Source organism: Oncorhynchus masou, chromosome 21 (assembly GCF_036934945.1).
Source record: "Oncorhynchus masou masou isolate Uvic2021 chromosome 21, UVic_Omas_1.1, whole genome shotgun sequence".
In the NCBI taxonomy this organism is placed as follows: Eukaryota; Metazoa; Chordata; class Actinopteri; order Salmoniformes; family Salmonidae; genus Oncorhynchus; species Oncorhynchus masou.
Window position 1 is genome coordinate 22,618,622 of NC_088232.1, and position 21,924 is coordinate 22,640,545.

Here is a 21,924-nt window from a genome sequence, read left to right on the forward strand (position 1 = left end):
GGCGACATTGGGCAGAGGGTAAGCAAGTGAGGTGGAGGGGAAGGGAGGGGGAGACAGAAAGTGAGTCAGCAAAGAGAGAAAATAAAACAATATGGCGGGTGAGCCATGTTGTCCTTACTGACCTGGGAGCTGGTCTTGTAGGTCTGGAGCAGCAGGGCAGCTCTGGTCTCCAGGAAAGTCCACAGTTTGATCTCATTGTCCCAGCTCACAGGGAACTCGGTGTTTCCCAGGGTGAAGATCTTATTGATGGCATGTTCTCCTACCAGGTAGTCCTTCAGCTCTTCTGTGGCGAAGAGGGGTTAAAATGGCAGCGAACCAGAATGTCAGGACCAATACGATTACACAGAGGAAACAACATCCAGCTCAACTCAGCTGGTCTTTAGAGCTAAACATGTAACAATGCTTTTTTTTTTTTTTTTTTTTTTTTAAGACGTCAATTAAGCTTGGTGACATTAATTAAAACCTTGAACATTAGAGTTAAGATAAAGGGCTGTTATTCTACAGGCCGAGTCCCCAGGTATTTAAACCGGTAGCCCACTGCTGTCTTCCCAATCTGCCTTTTGATTGGAGCAATTACATAAGGCTTGATTACCCCTGAGAGGGAGACATGAAAGGATAGGAGGTTGAGTGCCTAATGTGTTCACACGCCACACACACACCTGAGACAATATATATATATCTATCTATCTATCTATCTATCTGTGTGGTCTGAGGTAGAGGAGACCTGTCTCCTACAGAAGCTTTAGTATGCTAGCCAGGCCTGGGTTCAAATACAATTTCAAATCGTTCAAATACTTTGAGCATTTGCTTTAACCTGCCTGGAGAGCTACACGGTTACCCTCGAGCAAGTAAAGTATTTTGTATTATTTCAAACTGGATTTCACGTCCAGGTATCACTCTTAACCTCTCCCCGGCCGTTGCTGGTATCGTGCCTTAGCGTGAGACAGGCCTCGTGACAGTGCTTGCAGGTCTTACCCTCGGTCATACAGAAGACTCTGAGGAAGGCCAATAGCTGGGCAGAGATTGGAGGATCGCTGCAGTGCAGGGCAAAGATACTAGACCTGATGAGAGTGGAGAGAGGCAAGAGGGGAAAGAAAAAGTGAAAGAGACCGGAGTCACAGCAACTTCTCTATTTCCCATCACACACACACACACACACACACACCAGGCTCTGTCAGAGCTTCAATCTGCCTTTGTTGCCCAGCAGAAAGCCTTAGTTGAACTGAAATTGGTACTTAATGCAGGTAAAACCAAGCACATGTTATATTCCAAATCACATAAAAAGCTATCTGATGATTTCTGCATACGTCTTTTGAAAGGTGCCCTCATTGAGGCTGTCCCCACCTAGAAATATCTGGGCGTCTGGATTGAGGAAAAGCTACGTTTCAAGAAAACTAATTCAAAATTGGCTTCTTCTATAGGAAGAGGTCCCACCACCTTTCGTTAAACAGCAGAAAACAAATTATTCAGTTAATATTCATTCCGGTTATTGACTATGGCGATCGCGATTGACTGGTCGATCTTCAAGACATTCCTAGTCGAAGACCAAATATTTCTGTAGAAAAGCCAACAAACGATAAAGGCATGCGCTTCTTTAAAAAAAATCATGTTGAGTTGTTGCCGGTAGGTGCACTTGATTCAAAAGTCCTGCAAAGTGTTCCCATGAGACAAACTCCGCCTACCAGCAAATCGGTGACTAAATCGAGTGCACCTACTGCGCTGCCCAATCGAATAGCTCAAATCACCGTGGCTCCAGATCTTCCATGACCCTGGCCACAGCCAAGTTTAATAGGCTACTAGCCCACGTAAGAATCAATAACTTTTAAAATCATGACCACAGAGAGACTGTCAATGAATACAGCAAAAAGCAGCTGTTTTTGTGACTGAGTTCACTTTTAAGTTTTAATTCAACATTATATTTTGTTATATGCTCGGGCTGCAGCTGCAACGAATGAGTAGCCAAGTATCGACAGCCCTGCGTTTTATGCTTATTAGCAGCTCGTCGTGGCGATTTTAATATGAAGGAATATTTCACTTTCTCTGGTCATAGGAACAACATGAATTTGTGTATGAGACAGATGCGGTGCGACTCGACTTCCTCCATCAGGTGGAAGACGGTGTCCCCTCTCTCTGATCAGTCTCACCGGAGGAAAGGAAGGAGAGAGCGGTTGAGATAAATCTCTTTCAAAAACGGCCAATCAGACTCTGGCATCCTTCTAGAGCTCAGAATTCTCGACCTGAAGATCACAGACGTGGTGATTTGACCTCGTTGGACCATCAGATGCAGGTACCGTCAGTCCGGTAAAAATAAAATAGTTCATTGTTTAAATCCATGCTACAGTGCCTCACAAGTGCTAAACCAACTGATCTATTTTGTTATCAAAGCTCGAGTTTTGAAATATAATATGGTCTGATTAACAATATTGGCAGGCCAATCATAGAGACAATATGCTGTGATTATGTACTAGGCCTGCTGCCCAAACCTCATTCCCACAAACCTGTTTGAGGTTAATGTACATAAATATCTGAGCAGTAGATATCAGCTTGCTTTTTGCCTGCGAAAGTGACCTCGACTCAGAAAAGGTTGGTGACCACTGCTCTATGTGAATGCAGCGGTCGCTGTATTGAAGCCATTGGACGCCGTTTATCATAGCGCTTTATTACGGGCGATGTGTACAGTGCAGAACTTTGCATCTTGTATGAGAATGTGGGCTGGCCCTCGTGGTCTCGTAGATCGCTGCGTTGTTTTCTGTCTATGAAGCCCTCGTGCATAAACTTCCCCCAACCTTACCTCACATTGTGAACCTATAGATAGACGGGCTACCGGACCGGTGCGCAGGGAGGGCGAACTCTGAACATCCAGCTCCACTGCTTTTCGTTTTACGTGTGGAATGATAGACAACGTACTTTAACATTGAAGGAGTTGGTGCCTCTAGGGCATTTCGGACGGTTATTAGGGTTACCTTTCACTGAATAATGTGTCTGTTTATTATTGGGTTTGGCTTTCTGTGTACATGTTTTATACTGGTGTGTTTTAAGGTGTATATAAATGTGTAGTTGAATGAGTTTATTGTATATTGTAGCGCTATGCGGGGCTCATCTGGAAAAGAGACCTGGGTCTCAGCATCGACTCTCCCTGTCAAAATAAAGGTTCAAATACAAAACTCACAAAGACAAAAAACGTCCACAGTGATCCCTGTATGGCGTGACGCATATAAAACCCTGACCCGTAGGTTAAACTCAGTGGGGGCTTGGCAGGTACAGTTTGTGTTAATGGAGGTCAGTGGCCCATGGCGAACTCAGATGTTTCGTTTAGCCCCCACTGGTCCATGGTTAACCAAGACCCACTCACATTTAGCATCAGCTGAGTGGAGGGCAAACCCTGATCCCCCGAGGCCTCTTTAACATACACTTAATCAATTACAAGTAAATCTCTCATTACCACGGGATATTCCTGGTGTTTTAACCCTGCCGCTTGTAATGGAGAGAGAGAGAGAGAGAGGGGAGAGAGAGAGAAGGGAGGGAGGGAGATACCACTTGGGCAGGCTAGGCTGGTGGGTCGGTGTGGGCGCTGTTTCTGTTCTGGCCCAGCAGAAAACGTTGCAGTGTTGTCTCAGAGTAGGCCTCTATACCATGTGGGGTGCGTTTTTCGACCCACAGTGGGCTCTGGTCAAAAGTAATGACCGCATTAAAGGAATGTTAAACCCCTTCCTGGATGGCCTAAAGGCAGAAAGCACTCCAGGAGCACGGTTGGCCAGCCCTGGAATAATGCGCCATTTGTGATGCAGCCTTCATGTCACAGTGCAGCTGTTGTTTTCAGAGTAAATTCTCCTCTCCTGTATGTAGTGTTGTGATAGCAATGGGCAGAGAGAGAAGTAATGTAATAGTAATGCTGCGAGACCAGAGCCTCGGTAATGTGTTTGCAGTGTAATAATGGTCGGCCATGTCCTGCCAATTGTCACATTGATCAATTCACTGAAATTCTGAAAAATATTGCCCTCCTGAAATTACCCGTCTCTGACATAATGGAGAGAGATAATTTGTTTTTCTCTCGCGCCAACCCCCTCTTTCTCCCTCCATCCCGCTGAGGGAATGCCTGTATGCGTGTCGCGAGCCTCTCTACTTACGAAGGGATGCCAGCGCGAGCCAGCACCTCCGCCTTCATGGCGTACAGCCGTTCACTCTTGGACACGCCCAGTTTGATCTTGACCCTGTCGTGGGCGTTCTCCTGGAAGAAGAAGCCGTTGTGGATCACAAACTCAGCGTTGGACCGCGTCCCATAGAATATGTAAATCTGAGGACAGACGAAAGAACAGTCACTCACCATTAAAAGGGGAAGTTCAGTATTTTACAACTTAATGTTAGACGGTTTTTCTCCTTGAAAACAGGAAAAACTGTATATATATATATATAAAAAAAACTGCCACTACAAACGTTAGTATTTCATTGGCTGGCAGCTAAACTTCCCCTTTATCATCCGATTCGAACTCAACCTCTAGAAGGTTCCTGTAGATTGGATCGTTTGGATGTAAGCAATGTGGTGAACATTCCACCCACTATTCCTCTGGACCATTTTCCATCATAATCATGTTATCATTTCTGATCTAGTGGAAGCTACACATGGGCACAGAGAATCCCCACACCACTCCACTGGCGTACGGCTCCAACATATTACATCCACATTTACAGATAGCAGAAGGAGTGTGAGGGGTAAAGGAGAGAAAGAGACGGGGCAGGGGATAGAGAGGAGGAGTGATAAAGCTTAGGAGGGAATGTAGCTTAGTGGTTTGTGTGTCTGTGAGCTCAGGCAGGTTTCACGTCCAAAGAAATGGTACCCTATTCCCTACATAGTGCACAACCTTTGATTTTATTTTTTTAGCAGGAACCATAGTGCTCTGGTCAAAAGTAGTACACTAGATAGGGAATAGGGTGCTATTTCAGAAACATCCTCTGTGAGCTCTGGGCACTTCGGCCGGACGGTGACATCTGCCGGAGGAATCATAGGATCAAGAGGCTCGACTCCCCACCCCCCCCCACCCCCCCACACACACACACACACACTTTGCTGTCTCTAAATCTTATCAAATAATTCCCATTCTAAAAAGAGAGAGGTGGAGATGGGGAGGAGAGGGAGCTGTAGAAGTTGGTGGAGTCCCGATTCTCCACCCCTCTCCCAAAGCACGGATTTAACAACTGTGGAAACTCCCTCCAGCCATAAGTCAGGCATGGCCTAGCTAACTCACACCCAGCCTGACCTTCTCCCACTACCTGACATATTCAAAACAATACCTTTATTTAAACTAGGCAAGTCAGTTAAGAACAAATTCTTATTTACAATGACGGCCTACCCCGGCCAACCCCTCCCCTCACCCGGACGACGCTGGGCCAATTGTGCGCCGCCCTATGAGACTCCCATTCACGGCCTGTTGCGATACAGCCCGGGATCGAACCAGGGTCTGTAGCGACGCCTCTAGCACTGAGATGCAGAGCCTTAAACCGCTGCGCCACTCGAGAGACATAACATCAACACCAGTCAGTCATCCAGTCAGGAACCAACCACCTTTAAATTGATATACACATCCATGATGCAATTGGATCATACGCTTTGTACATAACCCATAATAACTCAACATTATGTACAGGACAAATATGTAATGTAGGTAAGCCCTGTTCAAGGCAGTACGGCCCACATGATCCTGTCCCATCTCCTGTTTCTTGTCGCGTGAGATACATCCCCCTGGACAGGACGCTAGTTTTGTATCGTAGCTAAAGAGTAAACGGCGCCCAGACCCACCTGGTCGTTCTCTTTGTAGTCCTGCAGAGCCACACACTCACACCGGTCATCCTCCAGGTTGTAACCAGTGGTGATCTGAGAAACACACAACAGGCAAATTGCAGTTCACGGATTGATTAGTGACAGTTGGAAAAGCTCGTGGAAGCTTTTTACATTTGCATTTTAGTTCTTATCCAGAGCGACTTACAGGAGCAATTAGGGTGAAGTGCCTTGCTCAAGGGCACAGACAGATTTTTGTTCACCTAGTCAGCTCAGGGATTTGAACCAGATACCTTTTTGGTTTCTGGCCCAACACTCTTGGTTTTATATGGACTGGTTCAAATCAAAGTGTATTGAAAGTGCATTTCAAAACGGAACACACTTTACAGTGAAACATTTAAAAGGTGGTTAAAGTTCAGAGCTGCAAAGTGACGCTCCTTCACTGACTGGCGAAACCATTTACAGCATGTTTATGTCATATACTGTACGTGACCAGCTAATCTAACAAATGTACAATATTTTAGCTCCTGGTATGAGACGAGCTGTATATCAAATTCTCCATTCGTTCGGTAACAAACTCAAGGGACTAATGAACAAAAATCATCAAGTAAATTTCAAAACATGAATGTGTTGGTTTAGCATATGTAAAGCAATGAGTATATTAATACAAATAATTCCTTTATCCGGATTTAGTGAGAGTTCACAAATGGGCAGAAATGAAGGTAATTGAACGAACCCACACCATTTCTCACCCGTGGAAGTGGGGCTGAAGACGAACAACGAAAATGTGTGAATGTGTCGGCGGAACTTGTAACCCCCTTCTTATTAAACTAAAACCTAGGGAATATACAGGAAGACATTTTATTACATGTCTTTAAATGACTCGCTTTGTCTACATATCAGGCTTTCACAAATCAAATCTAAAGGGGCGTAAGATGCAGTTTACATGCACACGCAAAGGAGGAAATATTACCGCTCCTTTACAATCAGTCACTGAATACAATCAAAGCCAAATGATTGCCATAAATCAGAAAAAGGACCCATGAGATGAGCGTAACCATCTTACGAAAACTCAAATCTACAATTATCTACAGCAGTTGTTTTTACACACACAAAACAAAAACGAGGATTTTAAAACTAATTTAATTAAAGCCTCTCGCACAGTGGGTAGAGGATGTTCGTGTGCAGTTGTGCAGTTGTGTGGGTGACTTTTACTTGAGTCATTTTTTATGAAGGAATCTGTAACAATTTGGGTACTTTTTCCACCACTGCTGAAAAGTTGCATGGCCACGCAACAGGCCCCGTTTCAGGCCACGCAACAGGCCCCGTTTCAGGCCACGCAACAGGCCCCGTTTCAGGCCACGCAACAGGCCCTGTTTCAGGCCACGCAACAGACCCCGTTTCAGGCCACGCAACAGACCCCGTTTCAGGCCACGCAACAGGCCCCGTTTCAGGCCACGCAACAGGCCCCGTTTCAGGCCACGCAACAGGCCCCGTTTCAGGCCACGCAACAGGCCCCGTTTCAGGCCACGCAACAGGCCCCGTTTCAGGCCACGCAACAGGCCCCGTTTCAGGCCACGCAACAGGCCCCGTTTCAGGCCATGCAACAGGCCCCGTTTCAGGCCATGCAACTTTTCAGCAGTGGTGGAAAAAGTACCCAAATTGTTAAAGATTCCTTCATAAAAAATGACTCAAGTAAAAGTCACCCAGTAAAATACTTGAGTAAAAGTCGAAAAAGTATTTGGATTTAAATATACCTACGTTTCAAAGGGAAAGGTAATTGCTAAAATATACTTAAGTATCAAAAGGAAAAGTATAAATTATTTAAAATTCCTTATATTAAGCAAAGCAGACAGCATCATTTTGTTTATTTATGTTTTCTTTCATTTACAGATAGTCACGGGCACCCTCCAACATCATGTACAGATGGGCACACTCCAGCATCATTTACAGATGGGCACACTCCAGCATCATGTACAGATGGGCACACTCCAGCATCATGTACAGATGGGCACCCTCCAACATCATGTACAGATGGGCACACTCCAACATCATGTACAGATGGGCACACTCCAACATCATTTACAGATGGCCACGGGCACACTCCAACATCCTTTACAGATGGCCACGGGCACACTCCAACATCCTTTACAGATGGCCACGGGCACACTCCAACATCCTTTACAGATGGCCACGGGCACACTCCAACATCCTTTACAGATGGGCACCCTCCAACATCATTTACAGATGGGCACCCTCCAACATCATTTACAGATGGGCACCCTCCAACATCATGTACAGATGGGCACCCTCCAACATCATGTACAGATGGGCACCCTCCAACATCATGTACAGATGGGCACACTCCAACATCATGTACAGATGGGCACACTCCAACATCATGTACAGATGGGCACACTCCAACATCCTTTACAGATGGCCACGGGCACACTTCAACATCATTTACAGATGGCCACGGGCACACTCCAACATCATTTACAGATGGCCACGGGCACACTCCAACATCATTTACAAAGTAAACATTTGTGTTTAGTGAGTCCACCAGATCAGGTAGTAGGGGTGGCCAGGGATGTGCGTGAATTTGACCATTTTTCAAAGTGTAACGAGTACTTTTGGGTGTCAGGGAAAATGTACGAAGCAAGTAAAAAATAAAAAGTTGTCAAAAATAAAAAATAGTAAAGTACAGACGCCCCCCAACTCAAGTAGTACTTGAAAGTATTTGTACTTTACACCACTGCGTTTCAGCCGTGTTATAGTGTATAATAGCGTGTTTGTAGTACTCACCAGACCGTTGGTATGGTTACACATGTCCCAGAGGGGGATGAGGGCGAGGGTGACGCGGCTACCGTCCTCTGTAGGAATCTGGTTCTGACGGGTCATCACCGAGGAAACCGCCCATCTATAGGGGTCAAAGGTCACGGTCAGCCAGTTATCACATCAGCAACAAGACCCACTTTCCTGGACTAACCAATCACAACAAAGGCCCTGTGATTTCCTGAACAGCTGTTGGTTGTAGCCTCAGGTGGCCGGGACATTAGTCCTAAATCATAACCTTAACTTTAGTAACATTTGAGGTGCGCGAAACTAAGTGTTTGTCCTAGTGACCACGATTGTGGATGGTACAGTAGGCGATTGAACAGCAACGTCATCTTGATTATTAACCGGGGCGTCCAATAGACTTCAATCTGTGATCTTGTTATAATGATGATGATGTCGAGGAATGCGGGGAGAACAGTCATTCTAAAAACGACATTCCAAACTGGGCTAAATAGCGGTTCCTCCAAAAAGCCTTTGGCGCCACGGTGACAAGACAACACGTCCCAGCTCCGTCATCCCCACAACACGTTGCCCGGCGGGAGCGGAGGTCCGCATCACTCAACACAAATGGGAAGATGAAAAGAGGCCGCAGATAAATTATTCCCTCAAAACGAAAGAGCGAGGAGAATAAAACGCTCCTTTTAAAACATACAAAAAACATCCTGGACGCCGGCAGTTGTTCTACATTCTCAGACTGTCTAAAGCGCACGGACGGACATGCGCACACAAAAAGTGGGGTGAAGGGCAAGCTTTTCAAAAGCAGGCCGACGCGGGCACACACACACACCAACCTGTAGTCATCGTACGTAAAGGCGTCCTTCAAGGGCAGTTTACTGGTGGTCGGATGAGTCTGGAAATGAAAGGTTAGGAGGAGAGAAAAAGAAGGACAGACGGAGGATGGGAGAAGAGAGAGAACACAAAAAATTAAATAATAAATCAGTGTGGAATTTGGTTATGCAGCTGATACTAACGAGAGTGTGTTAGTGGTGTGTGTAAATGTGTGTGAGGGGTGTGTTATTGAGCGCCATGTGTGTGTCTGTTAGAGGTGTGCGCACGCGCGCATGTGTTAGCGTCCACGGTGCAAGCTAGGATCAGGATGGCGTTAGCCCCCCATACATCACTGTCAACTTAATTTGTTGTGCCCAGCAGCCGTCATAAATCTGCTTCATCAATTTGGGTGACAGAGAGCCACCAGTGACACAGGAATCTACATTTAAAGCCACACACTGGACGCCTCCAAGGGCTCATTTACAACCTAGCAGGAGGGGGACTAGAGAGAGCGAGAGCAAGAGCGCGCGAGCGAGCAGAGAGAGAGAGAGAGAGAGCGAGCGCGAGCGCAGAGAGAGCGAGCGCGAGCGCAGAGAGAGAGAGCGCGAGCGCAGAGAGAGAGAGCGCGAGCGCAGAGAGAGAGAGCGCGAGCGCAGAGAAGAGCGCGAGCGCAGAGAAGCGCGAGCGCAGAGAGAGAGAGCGCGAGCGCAGAAAGCGCGAGCGCAGAAAGCGCGAGCGCAGAAAGCGAGCGCGCAGAGAAGAGCGAGCGCAGAGAGAGAGAGAGAGCGAGCGCAGCGCGCAGAAGAAGAGCGCGAGCGCAGAGAGAGAGAGCGGCGCAGAGAGAGCGAGCGCGAGCGCAGAGAGAGCGAGCGCGAGCGCAGAGAGAGCGAGCGCAGAGAGAGCGAGCGCAGCGCAGAGAGAGCGAGCGCGAGCGCAGAGAGAGCGAGCGCCAGCGCAGAGAGAGCGAGCGCCAGCGCAGAGAGACAGAGCGCGAGCGCAGAGAGAGAGCGCGAGCGCAGAGAGAGAGAGCGCGAGCGCAGAGAGAGAGCGCGAGCGCAGAGAGAGAGAGCGCGAGCGCAGAGAGAGAGGGAGCGCGAGCGCAGAGAGAGGGAGCGCGAGCGCAGAGAGAGAGCGCGAGCGCAGAGAGAGAGGGAGCGCGAGCGCAGAGAGAGAGGGAGCGAGCGCAGAGAGAGCGAGCAGAGAGCGAGAGAGAGAGAGAGCGAGAGCAGAGAGCGAGAGAGAGAGAGCGCGAGCAGAGAGCGAGAGAGCGCGAGCAGAGAGAGAGAGAGCGCGAGCGCAGAGAGAGCGAGCGAGCGCAGAGAGAGAGAGCGAGCGCAGAGAGAGAGAGCGAGAGAGAGCGAGCGCAGAGAGAGAGAGCGAGCGCAGAGAGAGCGAGCGAGCGCAGAGAGAGCGAGCGCGAGCGCAGAGAGAGCGAGCGCGAGCGCAGAGAGAGCGAGCGCGAGCGCAGAGAGAGCGAGCGCGAGCGCAGAGAGAGAGCGAGCAGCGCAGAGAGAGCGAGCGCGAAGCGCAGAGAGAGAGCGAGCGCGAGCGCAGAGAGAGAGCGAGCGCGAGCGAGAGAGAGAGCGCGAGCGCAGAGAGAGAGAGCGAGCGCGAGCGCAGAGAGAGAGAGCGCGAGCGCAGAGAGAGAGAGCGAGCGCAGAGAGAGAGAGCGAGCGCAGAGAGAGAGGAGCGCGAGCGCAGAGAGAGAGCGAGCGCAGAGAGAGCGCGAGCGCAGAGAGCGAGCGAGCAGAGAGCGAGCGCGAGCAGAGAGCGAGCGCGAGCAGAGAGCGAGCGCAGAGAGAGAGAGCGCGAGCAGAGAGAGAGAGAGCGCGAGCAGAGAGAGAGAGAGAGCGAGCAGAGAGAGAGAGAGCGCGAGCAGAGAGAGAGAGAGCGCGAGCAGAGAGAGAGAGAGCGCGAGCAGAGAGAGAGAGAGCGCGAGCAGAGAGAGAGAGCGTTGCGCAGAGAGAGAGAGAGCGCGAGCAGAGAGAGAGAGAGAGCAGAGAGAGCGAGAGAGCGCGAGCAGAGAGAGAGAGAGCGCGAGCAGAGAGAGAGCGAGCGCGAGCGCAGAGAGAGAGAGCGAGCGCGAGCGCAGAGAGAGAGAGCGAGCGCGAGCGCAGAGAGAGAGAGCGAGCGCAGAGAGAGAGAGCGAGCGCAGCGAGAGAGAGAGAGCGAGCGCGCGCAGAGAGAGAGCGAGCGCGAGCGCAGAGAGAGAGCGAGCGCGAGCGCAGAGAGAGAGAGCGAGCGCGAGCGCAGAGAGAGAGCGAGCGCAGAGAGAGAGAGCGAGCGAGAGAGAGAGCGCGAGCGCAGAGAGAGAGAGCGCGAGCGCAGAGAGAGAGAGCGCGAGCGCAGAGAGAGAGAGCGCGAGCGCAGAGAGAGAGCGCGAGCGCAGAGAGAGAGGGAGCGCGAGCGCAGAGAGAGAGGGAGCGCGAGCGCAGAGAGAGAGGGAGCGCGAGCGCAGAGAGAGAGAGCGCACGAGCGCAGAGAGAGAGAGCGCAGAGAGCGCGAGCAGAGAGCGAGCGCGAGCAGAGAGAGCGCGAGCGAGCAGAGAGAGCGCAGAGAGAGAGAGCGAGCGCGAGCGAGCAGAGAGAGCGAGCGAGCGAGCAGAGAGAGAGCGAGCGAGCAGAGAGAGCGCGAGCGAGCAGAGAGAGAGCGCGAGCGAGCAGAGAGAGAGAGAGCGCGAGCGAGCAGAGAGAGAGCGCGAGCGAGCAGAGAGAGAGCGAGCAGAGAGAAAGCGCGCAGAGCGCAGAGCAGCAGAGAAGAGAGCGGAGCGAGAGAGAGAAAGCGCGCGAGCAGAGAGAGAGAGCGGCGAGCAGAGAGAGAGAGAGCGCGAGCTAGAGAGAAGAGCGCGAGCGAGCAGAGAGAGCGCGCGAGCGAGCAGAGAGAGAGCGAGAGAGCAGAGAGAGAGCGCGAGAGAGCAGAGAGAGAGCGCGAGAGAGCAGAGAGAGCGAGAGAGAGAGCAGAGAGAGCGAGAGAGAGAGCAGAGAGAGCGAGAGAGAGAGCAGAGAGAGCAAGAGAGAGAGCGAGAGAGAGAGCGAGAGCGAGAGAGAGAGAGAAGAGAGCGAGAGAAGAGAGCGAGAAGAGAGCGAGAAGAGAGCGCGAGTGAGCAGAGAGAGAGAGCGAGCGCGAGTGAGCAGAGAGAGAGAGCGCGCAGAGAGAGAGCGCGAGTGAGCAGAGAGAGAGAGCGCGCAGAGAGCGAGCGCGAGTGAGCAGAGAGAGAGAGAGAGAGGCAGAGAGAGAGAGCACAAGTGAGCAGAGAGAGAGAGCACAAGTGAGCAGAGAGAGAGAGAGAGGCAGAGAGAGCACGCACAAGTGAGCAGAGAGAGAGAGAGAGAGGCAGAGAGAGAGAGCACAAGTGAGCAGAGAGCGAGAGAGAGCGAGAGAGAGCGAGAGCAGAGAGCGAGAGCAGAGAGCGAGAGCAGAGAGCGAGAGCAGAGAGCGAGAGCAGAGAGCGAGAAGAGAGCGAGCAGAGAGCGAGAAGAGAGCGAGCGCGAGCAGAGAGCGCGAGCAGAGAGCGCGAGCAGAGAGCGCGAGCAGAGAGAGAGAGAGCGCGAGCAGAGAGAGAGCGAGCAGAGAGCAGAGAGCGAGAGAGCGCGAGCAGAGAGAGAGAGCGCGAGCGCAGAGAAGAGCGGCGCGAGCGCAGAGAGAGAGAAAGCGAGCAGAGAGCAGAGAGAGAGCGCGAGAGCAGAGAAGAGCGCGAGCGCAGAGAAGAGAGCGCGAGCGCAGAGAAAGAGCGCGAGCGCAGAGAGAGAGAGCGCGAGCGCAGAGAGAGGGAGCGCGAGCGCAGAGAGGGAGCGAGCGCAGAGAGAGAGGCGCAGAAGAGCGAGCAGAGAGCGAGCGGCGAGCAGAGAGAGCGAAGCGAGCGAGAGAAGAGCGCAGCGAGCAGAAAGCGCGGCGAGCAGAGAAAGAGCGCGCGAGCGAGCAGAGCAGCGGCGCGAGGAAGCGCGCAAGCGAGCAGAAAGAGCGCGCAGCGAGCAGAGAGAGAGCGCGAGCAGAGAGAAGAAGCGAGAGAACAGAGAGAGCGAGAGAGAGCGAGAGAGAAAGCGAGAGAAGCGAGAGAGCGAGAGAGAGCGAGAGAAAGCGAGAGAGCGAGAAAGCGAAGAAAGCGAAAGAGAGCGAGAAGAGAGCGAGAAGAGAGCGAGAAGAGAGCGCGAGTGAGCAGAGAGAGAGCGCGAGTGAGCAGAGAGAGAGAGCGAGCGCGAGTGAGCAGAGAGAGAGAGCGCGCAGAGAGAGAGCGCGAGTGAGCAGAGAGAGAGAGCGCGCAGAGAGCGAGCGCGAGTGAGCAGAGAGAGAGAGAGAGAGAGAGAGGCAGAGAGAGAGCACAAGTGAGCAGAGAGAGAGAGAGGGGCAGAGAGAGAGCACACGTGAGCAGAGAGAGAGAGAGAGGCAGAGAGAGCGCGCACAAGTGAGCAGAGAGAGAGAGAGGCAGAGAGAGAGAGCACAAGTGAGCAGAGAGCGAGAGAGAGCGAGAGAGAGCGAGAGCAGAGAGCGAGCAGAGAGCGAGAAGAGAGCGAGCAGAGAGCGAGCAGAGAGCGAGAAGAGAGCGAGAAGAGAGCGAGAAGAGAGCGAGAAGAGAGCGAGAAGAGAGCGAGAAGAGAGCGCGAGCGAGAAGAGAGCGAGAAGAGAGCGCGAGCGAGAAGAGAGCGAGAAGAGAGCGAGCGAAAGAGAGCGAAAGAGAGCGAGAAGAGAGCGCGCGAGCAGAGAGCGAGAAGAGAGCGCGAGCGAGCAGAGAGCGCGAGCGAGCAGAGAGCGCGAGCGAGCAGAGAGCGCGAGCGAGCAGAGAGCGAGAAGAGAGGCAGAGAGAGAGAGCACAAGTGAGCAGAGAGAGAGAGAGAGCACAAGTGAGCAGAGAGCGAGAGAGAGCGAGAGAGAGCGAGAGAGAGCGAGAGCAGAGAGCGAGAGCAGAGAGCGAGAGCAGAGAGCGAGAGCAGAGAGCGAGAGCAGAAGTGAGCACAAGCGAGAAGAGAGCGAGAAGAGAGCGAGAAGAGAGCGAGAAGAGAGCGAGAAGAGAGCGAGAAGAGAGCGAGAAGAGAGCGCGAGCGAGAAGAGAGCGCGAGCGAGAAGAGAGCGCGAGCGAGAAGAGAGCGCGAGCGAGAAGAGAGCGCGAGCGAGAAGAGAGCGAGAAGAGAGCGCGAGCGAGAAGAGAGCGAGAAGAGAGCGCGAGCGAGAAGAGAGCGAGAAGAGAGCGCGAGCGAGCAGAGAGCGCGAGCGAGCAGAGAGCGCGCGAGAAGAGAGCGCGAGCGAGCAGAGAGCGCGAGCGAGCAGAGAGCGCGAGCGAGCAGAGAGCGCGAGCGAGCAGAGAGCGCGAGCGAGCAGAGAGCAGAGAGCAGAGCGAGCAGAGAGCAGAGAGCGAGCGAGCAGAGAGCGAGCGAGAGCAAGCGCGAGCGAGCAGAGAGCAGAGCGAGCAGAGAGAGAGCAGAGCGAGCAGAGAGGAGCGAGCGAGCAGAGAGCAGAGCGCGAGCGAGCAGAGAGCGCGAGCGAGCAGAGAGCAGAGCGCGAGCGAGCAGAGAGCAGAGCGCGAGCGAGCAGAGAGCAGAGCGCGAGCGAGCAGAGAGCAGAGCGCGAGCGAGCAGAGAGCAGAGCGCGAGCGAGCAGAGAGCAGAGCGCGAGCGAGCAGAGAGGAGCGAGCGAGCAGAGAGGAGCGAGCGAGCAGAGAGCGAGCGAGCAGAGAGCGAGCGAGCAGAGAGCGAGATAAACTCCCATATCTACTGGGTGAAATACCACAGTGTCTCATCACAGCAGCAATATGTGACCTGTTGCCACAAGAAAAAGGGCAACCAGTGAAGAACAAACACCATTGTAATTCCAACCTAAATTTATTTTCCCTTTTGTACTTTAACTATTTGCACATCGTTACAACACTCTATATAGACATGACATTTCAAATGTCTATATTGTTTTGGAACTTCTGTGAGTGTAATGTTAACTGTTCATTTTATTGTTTATTTCACTTCTTTATTATCTACTTCACTTGCTTTGGCAATGTAAACATATGTTTCCCATGCCAATAAAGCCCCTTGAATTGAGCGAGGGGGGCAGAGAGAGAGAGAGAGCGAGCGAGCGAGCGAGGGGGCAGAGCGAGAGAGAGGGCGAGGGGGGCAGAGCGAGCGAGAGAGCGAGGGGGCAGAGCGAGCGAGAGAGCGAGGGGGCAGAGCGAGCGAGAGAGCGAGGGGGCAGAGAGAGCGAGCGAGCGAGGGGGGCAGAGAGAGCGAGCGGCGAGGGGCAGAGAGAGCGAGCGAGCGAGGGGGCAGAGAGAGCGAGCGAGCGAGCGGGGCAGAGAGAGCGAGCGAGCGAGGGGGGCAGAGAGAGCGAAAGCGGCGAGGGGGCAGAGAGAGCGAGCGAGCGAGGGGGCAGAGAGAGCGAGCGAGCGAGGGGGGCAGAGGGCAGAGAGAGCGAGCGAGCGGGCAGAGAGAGCGAGCGGGGCAGAGAGAGAGCGAGCGAGGGGGCAGAGAGAGCGAGCGAGCGAGGGGGCAGAGAGAGCGAGCGAGCGAGGGGGCAGAGAGAGCGAGCGAGCGAGGGGGCAGAGAGCGAGCGAGCGAGGGGGCAGAGAGAGCGAGCGAGCGAGGGGGCAGAGAGCGAGCGAGCGAGCGAGCGGGGCAGAGAGCGAGCGAGCGAGGGGGCAGAGAGAGCGAGAGAGCGAGGGGGGCTGAGAGGGGCAGAGAGAGCGAGGGGGCTGAGAGGGGCAGAGAGAGCGAGCGGGCGAGGGGGGCAGAGAGAGCGAGCGGGCGAGGGGGGCAGAGAGAGCGAGCGGGCGAGGGGGGCAGAGAGAGCGAGCGGGCGGGGGGCAGAGAGAGCGAGCGGGGCAGAGAGAGCGAGGGGGCAGAGAGAGCGAGGGGGCAGAGAGAGCGAGCGGGCGAGGGGGGCAGAGAGAGCGAGCGGGGCAGAGAGAGCGAGCGGGGCAGAGAGAGCGAGCGGGGCAGAGAGAGAGAGCGGGGCAGAGAGAGCGAGCGGGCGAGGGGGCAGAAGAGCGAGGGGGCAGAGAGAGCGGCGGGGCAGAGAGCGGGGCAGAGAGAGCGAGCGGGGCAGAGAGAGCGAGCGGGGCAGAGAGAGCGAGCGGGGCAGAGAGAGCGAGCGGGGCAGAGAGAGCGAGCGGGGCAGAGAGAGCGAGCGGGGCAGAGAGAGCGAGCGGGCGAGGGGGGCAGAGAGAGCGGCGGACGAGGGGGCAGAGAGAGCGGCGAGGGGGGCAGAGAGAGCGAGCGAGGGGGGCAGAGAGAGCGAGCGAGGGGGCAGAGAGAGCGAGCGAGGGGGGCAGAGAGAGCGAGCGAGGGGGGCAGAGAGAGCGAGCGAGGGGGCAGAGAGAGCGAGCGAGCGAGCGGGGCAGAGAGAGCGAGCGAGCGAGCGGGGCAGAGAGAGCGAGCGAGCGGGGCAGAGAGCATAGCACCAGGGTCTATTAACGGTGCTTCCTGAAGCTCTTTCTCCTGTCCCCAACATGCAAAGGGAGCTGCAGTAAAAATAAGACTCCATTTCAGTAGGAAGCCCAGAGTAAGACATTGTAGCGAAGGCTCTCGCTCGGTGACACACACAACCACCTCGTGGTGCACGTGTGGTGGTTGGTCATTAACACAACGTGTCTGACTGATCGGCCTGTTTACCCATCGGTCTCTTCAAAGTAGTATTCCGTGGATTATAATAGGAAGTGTTGAGGGAGTTGACATACACAGGCTCGGCTGGTTAAGGGAAGAGCGGTCACATCATCTTTCTCCCACTGGGCGGATGGCTGGTGTGGCAGGGTGGGTGCGTGTAATAGAGACAGTCGGCCAGTGACACTGATTCATCCCTACAGTAAAGTGAAGAGAATCACGCTCACTGGGCCACATGACGCACACTGCCCAACCCTAACCTACCCCCCCCCCCCACCTCAAATAAGCCTAAAGTTCAATAGAAGGTGCTACTTTAACTCTTAGACACTCAGACGATGGGTTGACAGGGTGTTCCCAAATATTGAGGCACAGTGATGGGATAACACCCCCAGCAGCTCCCTCTTCCTCCCCCACCCTGGTTGTGACTGAGAGGTAGGGGTGGGGAGGAGCAGTGTTGAGCCTCGTCCTGCTCCGACATCCATTAAAAGATAAGAGTCTCGGCTGGCGGATGGTTCCTAGCGGAGAGGAGGGGCGTCGTCGAGCCCAGCAGCCATACCTGATCCCATGCTGGGGCCTGTCTGCTGCCTGACTGGGGACGTGACATGGAAGGGCAGGAGAGGAAGAGGAGAAGCACACATTGATCGGGCGCGCCGCCAGCCGGTGTATTTACACGTATAGCCTTTCAAAGGGGTTGGGATCAAACCAGAAGAAGAAAATGGAGCAGATATTTGCCTTGTAGATTTTTTTTTGCCTTCGTCCAAAATGAAAAAGTTACCAGAATGGTAAATCCTGACCGTTGTGAATGTAAATAAAGAACATTTCCCCGCCATGTTGCGGTGTACGCCGGCGGGATGCGCCCTACACGGAGTGGGTGTCCATCTTTCTCATTTGACTCGTCAGAGAGGGAGAGAAGGTTAGACAGATGGAAACCTGGAGCGCCTCAGAGAGGAAGGGAAACGACGCCACCGGGACACTAAACCATTTCTCATCACACACACACACACACACACACACACGCTCCAAGGTTACTTTGCAATCGCTGCATACAGAGGTCACCTTATGAGGTCCGCACACACAAAACTACACACACACACACACACACACACAGTCCCCACTGGAAGGGAGAGGCACTCCGCTATGCTTCACTTAGAAAGACATGTAGAACTGACTGACTGTGTGTGTGGATCACAAGGAAGGGGGGGCTGGGATGGACTGGACAGGGAGGGAGAGAAGAGGGTTTTTTTTATCAGTCTCCAAGCCACTCAACATGTACGGAAGGTACAATCAGGTCAATTCAATTCAAAGCCAATGCGACAAGCTAATTTTCCAGCCCGGTCATCTGCGGCCAGCCCGCTTTAGAAAAACAGAGAGAGGCTGACGTTGACAGTAGTCATTACACTGACACCAGCCCCCAACCTGAGCAGAGGACAGGAGAGAGGAATGAGAGAAGGGGAGAGGGGGGCTGAAGAGGGATGAGTGAGGGAAGAAGGAGTAGAGGAGAGCAAAGGAGGGGGAAAGGATGAAGAGGTGCGGCAAAGATGACAAAATAATGAAAGAGGGAGCGTGGAGAGGGGGTGAAAGGAGACAGTGGAGAAGAGAGGAAATGTGGCCAGGACACACACACACACACACACACCGCTTAACACAGAGCTCAAGCCAACCGAAAAGGAGAGTTCACAAAGTTTGGAGGAGACATCTCAACACATCACCTTACTTTCACTGTTCAACACCACGGCCATGAGGTGTCTGGGCTTCCGGCACAACTCCATCACCCCACAAAAGGAATAACATAGAGATGCTGCTGTTCCCCCACATGTTCTTTTACCATAATTAGAGTCATTTACATTTCTTGTTTTTTCCCCCAGTTGTTCTATTTCCTGATGTTTGCTTATTACAGTCTTCGGGTTTTAGCAGCAGTATATAACACCTATGTGCTATTATTATAACATGGGCGGGAAAACAACTATGCTCACGGCATCAGTATTACATTCTACTATTTTACCTTCATATCACCATATACAACCCACCACTACCACCTTGTGGTCATTGTTGGTACTGTCTTTATAGAGGCGACGAGGGGTGTAATCTTTAGTCCAAACTGTTGCTAACGTAAAACATTTTACAATGAAAACTAGTTTCTATTGGTCAGATTCAGTTAAGACCCTCCCTGTTTTGTTACGTTTACCTCTGTTTGGTTCCTAGTGACTACACTCCTGCTGTCAAGACCACAAAAAAAAAACATTTCTGCCAAATAGCAGCCACTTTATAATTCACTATTCTCCTGAATTCAGTCAAATGCATGAAAGCAAAGATTGAGAGGAAAAGGTAACTAGGGATGAGGGTGAGTACTCAATTCAAAGTCTGCACCAGATTCTAAACGAGTAATTAACAAGTGAAATGTATAAGCCCTGACCAAGTAATGTTTACTTTCGTGGAGTAAGTACAATGAAAATATTTAAAATGACATGATGAATGATATTAATCTGACCATAATTCCATCCTCCTGATTCCTGCTAACAAGCAAAAACTAAAGCAGGAAGCACCAGTGACTCACTCAATATGGAAGTGGTCTGATGACGCAGTTGCTAAGCTACAGGACTGTCTTGCTAGCACAGACTGAAATATGTTCCGGAATTCATCCGATGGCATTGAGGAGTGTGTCGATGACGTCGTCCCCATAGTGACCGTACGTACATAAACCAGAAGCTATGGATTACAGGCAACATCCCCACTGAGCTAAAAAGTAAAGCTGCCTCTTTCAAGGACTGGGACACTAACCCACACGCTTAAAATAAATCCCGCTATGCACTCCGACGAACCAATCAACAGGCAATGCGTCAATACAGAACTAAGATCGAATCCTACTACACTGGCTCTGATACTCGTCAGATGTGGCAGGGCTTGCAAACCATTACAGACTACAAAAGGAAACCCAGCCACAAGCTGCCCAGTGACACGAGCCTACCAGGCAAGCAACACTGAAGCATGCATGAGTGCACCAGCTGTTCTGGACAACTGTGTGATCATGGTCTCAATAGCCGATGTGAGTAACACCTTTAAAAAGGCGAACATTATAAAACTAAGACGTTTTCTCCGTGCATGCACTGACCAACTGGCAAGTGTCTTCACTGACATTTTCAACCTGTCCCTGTCGGAGTCTGTAATACCAACATGTCTCAAGCAGACCACCATAGTTCCTGTGCCCAAGAAAGCCAACGTAACCTACCTAAATGACTACCGACACCTAATACTCACATCTCTAGCCATGAAGTGCTTTGAGAGGCCGAAACCCTACACCCACTCCAATTTGAAGACCGCACCAACAGATCAAAAGATGATGGAATCTCTATTGCACTCCACACTGTCCTTTCCCTCCAGGACAAAAGGAACACCTACATGAGAATGCTGTTCATTGACTACAGCTCAGCGTTCAACACAATAGTGCCCACGAAGCTCGTCACTAAGCTCAGGAACCTGGGACTAAACACCTCCCTCTGCAACTGGGATCCAGGACTTTCTGACGGGCCGCTCCCGGGGTGTAAGGGTAGGCAACACCACATATGCCACGCTGATCCTCAACACGGGGGCCCCTCAAGGGTGCGTGCTTAGTCCCCTCCTGTACTCCCTGTTCACCCACGACTCCGTGGCCAAACATGACTCAAACCTCATGAAGTTTTCCATCAAAACAACAGTGGGTTGGCTTGATAACCGACAACGATGACACAGCCTATAGGGAGGAGGTCAGAGACCTGGCAGTGTGGTGCCAGGACAACAACCTCTCCCTCAGTGTATCAAGACAAAGGAGCTGATCATGGACTACAGGAAAAGGAGGATCGAGCACACCCCCATTCACATCGACGGGGCTGTCATGGAGCAGTTTGAGAGCTTCAAGTTCCTTGGTGTCCACATCACCAACAAACTAACATGGTCCAAACACACCGAGACAGTTGTGAAGAGGGCAAGACAACGCCTATTCCCCCTCGGCAGACTGAAAAGATTAGGCATGGGTCGTCAGGTCCACAAAAACTTCTACAGCTGCTCCATCGAGAGCATGGTTGCGTCACCGCCTGGTATGGCAACTACTCGGCATCCGACCGCAAGGTGCTACAGAGGGTAGTGCATATGGCCCGAGTCAGACCGTTCTCTCTGCTACCACATGGCAAGCGGTGCCGGAGAGCCATGTCTAGGTCCAAAAGGCTCCTGAACACCTTCTACCCCCAAGCCATAAGACTGCTGAACAGTTAATCAAATGGCGATCCAGACTATTTGCATTGACCCCCCCCCCTCCCCTTGCTTTATGCTGCTGCTACTCGCTGTTTATCATCTATTCATAGTGACTTTACCCCTACCTACATGTACATATTACCTCAACATGTACCCCCGCACACTGACTCGCTACGAGTACCCTCTGTATATATAGCCTCGTCATTGTTAACTTATTGTGTGATGTGTTTTTTTTTTTACTTTTAGTTTATTCAGTAAATATTATCTTACCTCTTCTTTTTCTTAAAGCTGCACTGTTGGTTAAGGGCTCATAGAGTAAGCATTTCACAAAAAGGTCTCCGCCTGCTGTATTCGGCGCATGTGACAAATACAATTCTACTTTTGATTTGAGCCACCCACCTTCAACTGAGAACTAAGAAACATTTCATCAAAAACATGTCAACACACCAGTCCAGATCAGCCAAGAGACAATGACATACGCAAACTATTGCCATGATGAATATTTCATATTGGGGTCTCATCTCGACAGTAATGTGAAATGAGAATGTTTTTTCGTCTTCTCTAATTGAGTTGTTTAAATGACAGAAACAAAACGCTCGAACTAAAGAAAGTGAAAATAAATGTAGAGAAATGTTATTTATTGCTCCTCCAGTCCCTTTGCTAAGAAAGGGGACGACAGAACCTAAAGAGAGTTGTCTAGTCTACGAGCCAAATGTCACCCTACATAGTGCACTACTATTGACC

The 21,924-nt window shown here is 51.9% G+C and overlaps 3 protein-coding genes across 4 annotated transcripts in view; 2 read left to right on the forward strand and 1 right to left on the reverse strand.

The window, feature by feature from the left end:
• setd3 (SET domain containing 3, actin histidine methyltransferase) overlaps window positions 1-21,924 on the reverse strand; it is a 65,061-nt gene that overhangs the window by 3,607 nt on the left and 39,530 nt on the right. Inside the window, exons 7-12 of one of the 2 annotated variants that reach the window (XM_064927783.1) lie at window positions 9,403-9,461; window positions 8,579-8,693; window positions 5,795-5,869; window positions 4,128-4,294; window positions 976-1,061; window positions 123-280 (exon numbers count right to left, since the gene is read on the reverse strand). In XM_064927783.1, the coding sequence (XP_064783855.1) occupies window positions 123-280; window positions 976-1,061; window positions 4,128-4,294; window positions 5,795-5,869; window positions 8,579-8,693; window positions 9,403-9,461 (660 nt within the window). Of the gene's footprint in view, window positions 1-122; window positions 284-975; window positions 1,062-4,127; window positions 4,295-5,794; window positions 5,870-8,578; window positions 8,694-9,402; window positions 9,462-21,924 lie in introns of both variants that reach the window. The other variant, XM_064927782.1, reaches the window with a different exon arrangement.
• On the forward strand, window positions 11,157-11,669 carry LOC135508560 (RNA-binding protein 25-like; the record flags this gene model as incomplete). Its single annotated transcript, XM_064928837.1, has 2 exons — window positions 11,157-11,306; window positions 11,619-11,669. Coding segments are annotated over 2 exons (201 nt in total), but the record flags the coding sequence as incomplete, so codon positions are not given.
• Window positions 12,355-14,187, forward strand: LOC135508561 (RNA-binding protein 25-like; the record flags this gene model as incomplete). Its single annotated transcript, XM_064928838.1, has 2 exons — window positions 12,355-12,411; window positions 14,140-14,187. Coding segments are annotated over 2 exons (105 nt in total), but the record flags the coding sequence as incomplete, so codon positions are not given.